General features: G+C 43.6%; 1 protein-coding gene across 5 annotated transcripts; it reads right to left on the bottom strand.

Annotated features, from left to right (window-relative positions):
* Positions 1–6,882: 6,882 nt before the first annotated feature.
* On the bottom strand, positions 6,883–9,412 carry LOC121975018 (polygalacturonase At1g48100-like). 5 transcript variants are annotated; one of them, XM_042526368.1, is made up of 7 exons: positions 8,958–9,412; positions 8,645–8,776; positions 8,327–8,491; positions 8,194–8,241; positions 7,883–8,090; positions 7,601–7,791; positions 6,883–7,427 (listed from the first exon to the last, which is right to left on the bottom strand). In XM_042526368.1, exons 1-7 carry the CDS (start codon positions 9,318–9,320, stop codon positions 7,014–7,016), a joined length of 1,521 nt encoding a protein of 506 aa, XP_042382302.1. In that variant the 5' UTR covers positions 9,321–9,412; the 3' UTR covers positions 6,883–7,013. The 5 variants fall into 5 exon arrangements, with proteins under 5 accessions (XP_042382302.1, XP_042382318.1, XP_042382311.1 ...); XM_042526384.1 differs by having other exon boundaries at positions 6,883–7,406; XM_042526377.1 differs by having other exon boundaries at positions 8,194–8,238.
* Between the last annotated feature and the right edge of the window lie 469 nt (positions 9,413–9,881).

Raw genomic sequence — 9,881 nt, 5'->3', positions numbered from 1 at the left:
CTACTTGGCTCACTAGGCTCCTCTTCATGGAATTTTGCCAAATTTTTCCACAATTCCTTGCCGTTGTTGTACCTATCTATCTTGCACAAAACATTATTAGGTAAAGCAAATTCAATGATTTTTGTTACCTCGTCATTGATTTCGGATTGTCGGATTTGCTCTTTCGTCCACTCCTTCTTCTTGATAGGTTTTCCTTCCTCATCCATCGGAGGGGAAAACCCTTCTTGTACACAAAACCAATTTAACATATTAGTCCTAAGAAAATACATCATCCTTACCTTCCAATATGTGAAGTTGTCGTGAGACTCGTAGAAGGGTTGAATCGTGACATCTTCTCCATAGAGATCCATCTCTAGCCCGTGCTCCCCAGGGTGTTGATCCGTCGAAGAGCGACCTCGCTCTGATACCACTTGTTGGGATCGTTCGTACACGGCTAGAGAGGGGGGGTGTGAATAGCCGCCCCAAATTCTCGCGTTCTTCCTACAGTTAGGGTTAGTCGCAGCGGAAATACAAGGAAGAAACTAAGGAGAAGAAAAACAAACCGATGTAACGAGGTTCGGAGATGAACTCCTACTCCTCGGCGTGTCCGTAAGGTGGACGAAGCTTACTAATCCGTCGATGGATGAGTCCCCGGAGAACCGGCTAAATATGAGCTCCTTATGGGTGGAGAAACCTCGCCACAACTACTTCTTGCAACAAGCAAGATAAGGAGTACAAATACAAGAGAAGCAAGAAGTAAATACACAGCAAATGTAAACAACCCTTGCCTTCTTGTCGACTGTTGAAGAAGCAACAGCTTCTCAGACGCCAACCACAGTAGCAGTCGCGAAGCTCACGCGAAGCTTGCGAAGAAGAGCTCAACAAAGCTCAAGCACCGGAACAGCAGCTCCAGAAGAGAAGAGGAAGAAGCTCTTTTCACGTAAGATGCCCTCGTCTCCTTTATACCTGCAAGAAGAAACAATGAAGAAACTAGCCGTTGTAACGTTAGAACCCCGATCGATGCGGACCGATCAGGCCGATCGGTCCCCGATCGATCGGTCGAAAATTTCAGACGTACTCGATCGGTGGACCGATCAAAGACACCTGGATCGGTCCACGACCGATCCCAACTCTTGGCTTTGAAGCTCTTCCTTCCGCGACATCGTCTCGATCGGTCACCACGACCGATCGAAGCTCTGATCACCCACGCACCGATCAGGCGCTCTTTCGCGCTCGATCACCCGATCACCGCGATCGATCGATACCGATCAAGCAGCATCGATTCTTACCGATCGGTTACCGCATCGATCAGATAACTAGTGACTTGGTTTTGCCCAAACCAAGTCCCAAGCCTTCCAAACCAACATTCGGTCAACCTCGACTGTTGGTACTTCATTCCTAGCATCCGGTCACCCTTGACTGAATTTCGCCAAGTGTCCGGTCAATCCCTTTGACCTACTTGGACTTTCTCAACACCGGATGTCCGATCATCCCCGATCCATCTGGATTTTCCTCGCCTGGCTTCACACACCGGACTTTCACCGGCTTCACTCACCAGGATTTCCACACCGCCTAACATCCCAGTTAGGACTTTCTCACTGCCTGGCTTCACTCACCAGGACTTTCCAACTACCTAACGTCCCAGTTAGGACTTTCTCACTGCCTGGCTTCACTCACCAGGACTTTCCAACTGCCTAACATCCCAGTTAGGACTTTCCCACTGCCTGGCTTCACTCACCAGGACTTTCCACACTGCCTAACATCCCAGTTAGGACTTTCCCTCGTGCCAAGCTCCCTGCTTGGACTTCTCCGTGCCAAGTCTCCATACTTGGACTTTTCCAGTGCCAAGTCTCCATACTTGGACTTTTCCCGTGCCAAGTCTCCACACTTGGACTTTTCGCGTGCCAAGCTCCCTGCTTGGACTTTTCCAGTGCCAAGTTCCCTGCTTGGACTTTTCCGTTGCCAAGTTCCCTGCTTGGACTTCTCCGTGCCAAGTCTCCATACTTGGACTTTTCCAGTGCCAAGTCTCCATACTTGGACTTTTCCCGTGCCAAGTCTCCACACTTGGACTTTTCCGTTGCCAAGTTCCCTGCTTGGACTTTTCCGTTGCCAAGTCTCCATACTTGGACTCTTTCCCGAATCAGGTCAACCAGGTCAACCTTGACCTACGGTTGCACCAATAATCTCCCAAACATCTATTCTTGTCCCATATCAAGAATACAACTCTTCCACGAGTGTCAAACATCAAAATACAACTCAACTAGGTCAACCTTGACCTAAGGTTGCACCAACAATCTTCCTAAGTCAAACATCAAAATACAACTCGAGTCAGGTCAACTCGAGTCAGGTCAACCAGGTCAACCTTGACCTAAGGTTGCACCAACAGTTGCGTCTTCCGCTCGACTTCCTGTGTTCCTAAGCTCCTGCACACTCAGACACAGGGATCAAACACAGCAGGACCTAACCAACTTGGTTGATCACATGAAAACTACCACGGGGTCCAACAGGATTTAGGCGTGTGAGCAAACATACTTATAACTCATTCGAATGACATGATAGTTTGGAACATAGACACGAGAGCATGCTCACTTATAACTTAGTCGAACGACATGAGAGTCTAAGACATAGGTGCGAGAGAATGCTCACTTATAATTCAATCGAATGACACAAGAATTTGGGACATAAGCATGAGAGCACGCTTGCTTATAACTTGGCCAAACAACACAAGAGTCTGGGATATAGGCGTAAGAACATGCTCGCTTATAACTCAGCTGAACGACTCAAAAGTCTAGGACATAGGCATGAGAGCATACTCGCTTTAACTCGGTTGGGTCAAATAACTTAGTCAGATGGTGTGAGAGTAGACACACTTATAACTCGATCAAACGACGCGAGAGTTAGGGACATAGGTACGAAAGTATGCTCACTTATAACTCGGCCAAACAGAGCAAGATTATAAGACATAGGCGCGAGAGCATGCTCGCTTTTAACTCAGTCGAACAACTCGAAGGTCTATGACATAAGTGCGAGAGCATGCTTGCTTATAACTCGATCGAACGATACGAGAGTCTAGGACATATATGCGAGAGCATGCTTTCTTATAATTCGGTCAAATGACACGAGAGTCTACGATTTAGGCATGTGAGTAGGCATGCTTATAACTCAGTCGAACGACGCAAGAATATGAAATATAGGTGCAAGAGCATACTCGCTTATAACTCAACTGAACCACATGAGAGTCTAGGATAGGTGTGAGAGCATGCTTTCTTATAACTAGGTCGAACGACATGAGAGCCTGGGACATAGGCGTGAGAGTATACTCATTTATAACTCGGTCAAATGGTATGAGACTCCGGGACATTGGTGCGAGAGAATACTCACTTATAACTCTGCCAAACATCATGAGAGTCTAGGACATAGGCACGAGATCACACTCGCTTATAACTCAGTCGAATGAAGTGAGAGTTTGGGATATAGGCGCGAGGGCATGCTCACTTATAACTCAGCTGAATGACATGAGTGTCTAGGACATAGGTGCGAGAGCGTGCTCGTTTATAATTCAGTTGAATGACATGAGAGTCTAGGACATATGTGCAAAGGCATGCTCACTTATAATTCGACCGAATGACATGAGAGTCTAGGATATAGGCGCGAGAGCACGCTTACTTATAACTCGACCGATCGACACGAGAGTCTGGGACGACATATGGATTTTGAAATAGGTTTGCATTCATTTTTATTAAGTGTGAATATTCAACATGATACATGAATCTATTACAGGCATACTCTTAAGCCCTATAGGGCTACAGATTATTTGCGCTCTAAAGCCACTCCAAATTCTTTTCTTCTACATCCTGGAGATAATAGGAGTCTGAGACAAGCTTTTGCACCACCTTGTACGGTCTGTCCCACTGTGGTCTAGCTTGTTGATATACCAATCAGCTTGATCCACTTTCAGACCAAGTCCCCCACTTGAAAAAAATCTTGGAATAACTCTTCTATTATAGTTTTACTTCATTCTTTGACGGTATGCTATTAGCTAAGCGACTTCCCTATCTCTGACTTCGACTATCAAATCGAGTTTCATGAGGCACCATTCAAAATTATTTTCGTCGTATAATAGTCTTTGATCAAACTCCAGGCCAACTTCCACTAGGATAATCGCTTCTCCACCATAAACAATGCTAAAAGGGGTTATACCCATTGCCTCTTATGGAGTGGTGTGGTACGCCCACAACATAATAGGAAATTCCTCGACTCAACTTTCTCCGACATGATCAAACTTAATTTTGAGTTCTCTGATGATTTCCTTATTAGTGACTTTTGTTTGACCATTTGTTTGAGGATAAGCCACAGATGTAAAAGCTTGTAAGATGTCATAACTCGAGCACCGTTCTTGGATCTTCCACCCTATAACTTCCTTCCATTGTCTAAGATGAGCTTGTGTGGAATCACGAATTAATATACAATATTCTACTAGAGGAACTTAATGATCATCTTCTTGGTTATCTTTGCTAGCGGCTCATCTTCCAGCCACTCAAAAAAATAATCTACCACCACTAAAAGTAATCCTTTCTGAGCTAGCACCATTGTGAATGATCCTACAATATCTATACCCTACTGATTGAACGAGCAGGAAACAATTAAGGTCTTTAACAATTCTGTGGGGTCATGCAGAATATTTTGGTGCTTTTGATATGATATGCAAGTTGCTATCAACCAAGCCGAGTTTACTTGCAAAGTGGGCCAAAAGTGCCCCGCTAGCAAAATCTTCCACACAAGCGACTAAATGCTCGAGTGGCTTCCACACGAACCCCGATGAATTTCTTGTAAAATATAATGTATATCATCCGATTTGACACATTTGAGTAAGGGGCGAGAGAAAGCCCTCTTGTATAAGTGGTCTCCTATCAAGGTGAACCGACTAACTCTTTTCTTGATCATACGCGCTTACTCCCGCTTGACTAGTATGATTCCTTGCTGGAGAAATGGAATTAATGACATTCTCCAGTTGGTTTATAATTCCAGCTCGGCTTGTCTTTCAATGTAAGTTATCAACAATGTTTGTTCTATAGATTTATCCAGAGTCCACGGGATTAAGGAGTCGGCCAACTTGGTTAACTCATCTACCTTATAGTTTTTCGACCGGAGGATCTTCTGTAAATTTACTTTTAAAAATGTTGCCTTCAATTTCTTGAATGCCTCTACATATAGCTTGAGTTTTTCATTGTTAATTTCAAAATTACCTGACAATTGTTGAGTCGCTAACTAAGAATATGAATAAATTAGGATTCGAGCGACTCCCACATGTCTCATAGCCTATAGACTGACAATCAATAATGCCTCATATTCTTCTTTATTATTAGTAGCCCGGTAGTTTAGTCTGACAAATAGTTGCAATCTATCTTCCTACGATGATATCATGAGAATCCCGACTCCGCTACCTTACTAAGTTAACGATCCATTCACACATATCTTCTAGATTTCTTCTAGCTCTGGGTTTTGTATTTCAGTCACAAAATCAGCTAAAGCTTGAACAGGGTTAATACTATATATTATATTTGCTAAGCTTTGTGGTCCATTTGATCTATCTCCCTGAAGCCTTCGGGTTGATGAGCACTTACCCAGGGTGCTATTGGTCAACACAATAATGGGGTGAGAGAGAAAATAGGGACGTAATCTTCGAGCGGCTAGGACTAGCCCATATGTTAATTTCTCAAAAATGGTGTAGCGACATTCGACATCCTTCAATAAATGACTCAAGAAATATATAGGTTGTTGCTCATTCTCCTCTTGCCTCCGTCGTGCGACCAAATTCCAATGGGATGCCGAGTGTGATAAGGCATTTAAAGAGTTGAAAGATGATTGAAATTGGGGGATATGGTGTACTGGACAAATGACTCTGATGTTGACAGCAAGAAGATTCTGAGGTGGAAGAAAATGGCCTCGAGTGCTCCTTTTTGTGCACATTATAGAGAGAAAATGGAAACGTCAGAGTGAGAACTAGGGAGGCTAGGAGGGGGTCTCTAGCGTAGACACTCCAATGTTCAAGTCAGAACAGTGATCAAAAGTGGAGAAGAAGATGAACATTAGATGCGTGTGTGTGCCTAGTAAAGCGTATGATAAAAAGTGTCTATTAAAACGTATCTAACCAATGGAGAGGACTCCCTTTTTATACTAACTCTCATAACCTCCATAATAATGAGATGTCAGAGAATATCTGGTATCAGAAAATATCGAGTAGGAAGACTTATCATTGAAGAGCAGGGAGCTAAGTTATAGAAGGTCGAACTAGCATTTTGGGCGACCAGCTATGTATTGTGAAACTTGCTTCTGAAGAGCGAGGAGCTAAGTCCCAGAAGGTTCAGCCAACACTCTTGGGCAACTGGCCATATGTTGGAGGTCTTGCCCCTGAGGAGTGAGGAACTGAGCTCTGGATACCTGACCGGTGCTAGGTTCGACTGGTTGTATGTTGTGTGCCTTGGCACTAAGAAGTAGGGAGCTGAGTCCCATAAATTTGACCGGCACTGGGGCAGACCGGCTATATGCTGAGAGTTATATTATAGATATGGGAAGCTGAGCCCCGAAAGTCCAACTGCCGCTTGGGCCAATCGGTTTTATGCTGAATGCCTTAGCGCTGAGAAGTGGGGAGCTGAGTCCCGTAAGTCCAATTGACACTGGCGTCGATCGACTATATCCTGAGAGTTGCCTTATAGCAATGGGGAGCTCATGAGCCCCGATAAAAGTGACTCGTTCAGTTGCATATATCCTGGCTCTGGCTGCCACCTCATTATGACTTTGATTGTCACATCATCTTAACTTTGACTGCCATATCATCTTAACCATCGATCCCACATTATCTTTGGGGTCACTCACAATACACCGTATCATATATAAAATTCATTAAGTAGGAAATGAACTATTGTTATATATTCTTATAACAAAACAATGCCTATTAATTGGACAACCTAGTAGAACGACACACATATATATGTACATCGATATATATACTAACTCGATCGACCAAGGTTGAATTAGCACAAATCATGGTCAGATAAGATATGGTTACTTGTTGGTTTTCCATTTTGCAAGCAGACAACTGGAGGAAGGGTTGGGGTATACAGTTCGCCATAGGTCTGCCAGCAGAAAGGTTCATACATATGATAGTGCTCTTGTAGTGGTTGAAGCTCAACCTGGGTTAAAGTGATGTCTGAACATGGAGAGGCGTCGCTGCATGCAAAGTGCACTGGTTTCACTGTGTAAGTCCCTTTGATATTCTCATATGCAATGCCTGACAGACCAACTGCAGATGTCTGGTTTTTGCAAGAGCTTCGATCACAATAAAATTGGTCGATCATAATAGGAGTCTGGACCTCTGTCACTCTTATGTTTGAGAATCTTATGTTCTGGACTGAGCCTGATCCGCCCTGTGACAATATGTGCAACATCTATTATGAATATATTAGCATATTCCAACCAGACGAGGTATAATAGCTAGCAACTCATAGAAATGTATATATCGATAATCTAAACGACTTTGGTAATTATTTTTTCTTTGATTTTCTACTATTCTCTTATAATTTGAACTTTTGATTTTATGTGGAGATGCCAAAACATTTACCTGCCAGGTCTTGATTCTGACACCGGTCATTGTGCTGTGCAAATTGACATCCCTTACAGTTATGTTGGAAACACATGCTTTGCTGTTATCTCTTCCCAGGCCACCGATACTGATTCCATGACCAGGCCCACAGGTCACACTGTGGATGTTAATGTTTGAGCACCCCGTTTGGATAGACACACAGTCATCACCTGTTTTGTTTGTTTGTTTGTTTGTCATCAGAAAAGGAAATTAAGAGCAGATAGATCAGGGTAGTGGAACTATATTAATTATAATTAATACCGCAGCTCATGTTGGTATGATGGATCATAACATCTCTTGAATTTTGCAGATGGATTCCATCTGTGTTGAGGCTATTGCCAGGTGAAGCGATTGTCATGTTGTAGACTTGGACAGTTTCACAGTTGTCAAATTTGAGGTGGCACTGTTGGCTGTTTTGAATTGTGATACCCCTCACTGTAACATTGTAGCTCCCATAGAACCTTAATGCCTGAACATTAAAGCAAATTAAATTGGAGAATACAAATTTATGCAGAATGTTATTCATACTCTTGGACTAGCTAGCAACAATATAATGCAAGAAATGTCAGTACCGTTGGTTTGATCTTTGGCAGCACCAGACTTAGCTCCTCCTTTATCTGCTGAAGAGTTTTTAGGTGATGAACATGAGTTCCATATAATTTCATATGGTTATGATGGAAATGAAAATTGATGGTTGAGTCTTACTGAATCAACATCAGGCTCATTGTTTGCCCACCAGACACTGCCTCGCCCTTCAATTACTCCACTGCCTTGAATTGTTATGCCTTGCAGCTTTGAGAACTCAATCCACCATAGAAGTCCTGAACCCCAGTACTTGGCATTAGTCGGGGCAATAATCATCCCATCCAGCTGCATCATAGAAAGACTGATACTTGAGGTAAGATGGAGGATTAATTCACTGTAGGACCTCTGTACCAAAAACATACTTTTGGGTTGTGGCCGGTCAGGCACAACATAGATTGCTGGCTAGACATTGATAAATTTAATCAGTAGGTAGATTACCTGGAAAACAATATTGGTCTGACAATAAGGCCCAGAGAAGGAGATAGGGCCGACAAGGAACTCAAATTCTGCTGGAACAACCATAACTGATCCACCCACCTTGCAAGCAGTAGCCCATGCAGCCTCAAAAGCCTGCATCATTTCATCGTTAGAAATCAAAGTTTTTTTTTCCTAAGAATATATAATGAGATGAAAACTAAAAAAAAAAAATTAATATTTGAAGCAAGTTCTAGTTCAGCCATAAAAATTTCAAGCAGAGTAATGCAGGCGGGCAGAACACAGGAGATGAGGAAGACAGTGGCTGGCCAGGTACCTTGGTGTCATCTGTGACGCCATCTCCCTTGGCTCCAAAATCAAGTACATCGAACATGGCTGCAGCTGGGGCTGCCTGAGACCCATTTTTCAGGTTTGGGCTAGGACTAGGAGGCGGTGGCAGCGGCGGCGGTGGCAGTGGACTCAGATAACCACTACGTCCCCCACCTCTTGCTCCACCTCCCCCGCTGCTATGGCCGTTGCCGGCGCCATTGTTTCCTCTAGCCTTCTTCCTAGCCAGGGAAGAAGTGGGAGACTGCCTGTGCCTCCAATGCCATCCTTTCCTCCCTTCACACCCATCAAAGTTTGAGCAGATCAAAATCAGGAGGAGAAACCCAAAGCATCCCCTCCTAACCCCATTCATCTTCTCGTTTATAATTATACCTGCTTTGCTTTGAGAAACGTGAGGGAGGAGGGAAGAATTGAGAGATTGAGCAAGAAAGAACTGAGCTGGTTTTGAGCAGGGTGAGGAGGGAAGTTCGTGTTTAAATAGCCACAAGCCGCATTCATTCTCTCAAAACACACGCATGCACTAACTCTTTCCCACCAGTAATTTAAAATTTAAAATTTAAATATTCCTCTCCAGGTTACCTAATTGACTAATCAAAGTTCCAATTCCACCGAGTTAATTTCTTCTATCCTTTAAGCTGGACCAGACGATTCAATTTTTTCCTCTCCGTTACAACGTACTTTTATCCTACAGTTCACTTCATGCTTGTCCAGGAGCTTCCAACCGTACGTAGAACAACGACAAAATATAATCACATTCGGCTTGCTTCATGCAGCCTCTTCACGGGCGTCTAAGAGTATGCTAGCTGCTTTGTCCACTCCAACTGCCAGATAGAGATCGAGGAGCAAAACACAAGCACAAGGGCCCATTCTCCTTCACAAATAATAAACAGTACTGTCTTTGGTTCCTCCCTCT

The sequence above is a fragment of the Zingiber officinale genome, chromosome 1B, assembly GCF_018446385.1.
Source record: "Zingiber officinale cultivar Zhangliang chromosome 1B, Zo_v1.1, whole genome shotgun sequence".
In the NCBI taxonomy this organism is placed as follows: Eukaryota; Viridiplantae; Streptophyta; class Magnoliopsida; order Zingiberales; family Zingiberaceae; genus Zingiber; species Zingiber officinale.
This window is presented reverse-complemented; position numbering and strand designations above follow the sequence as displayed.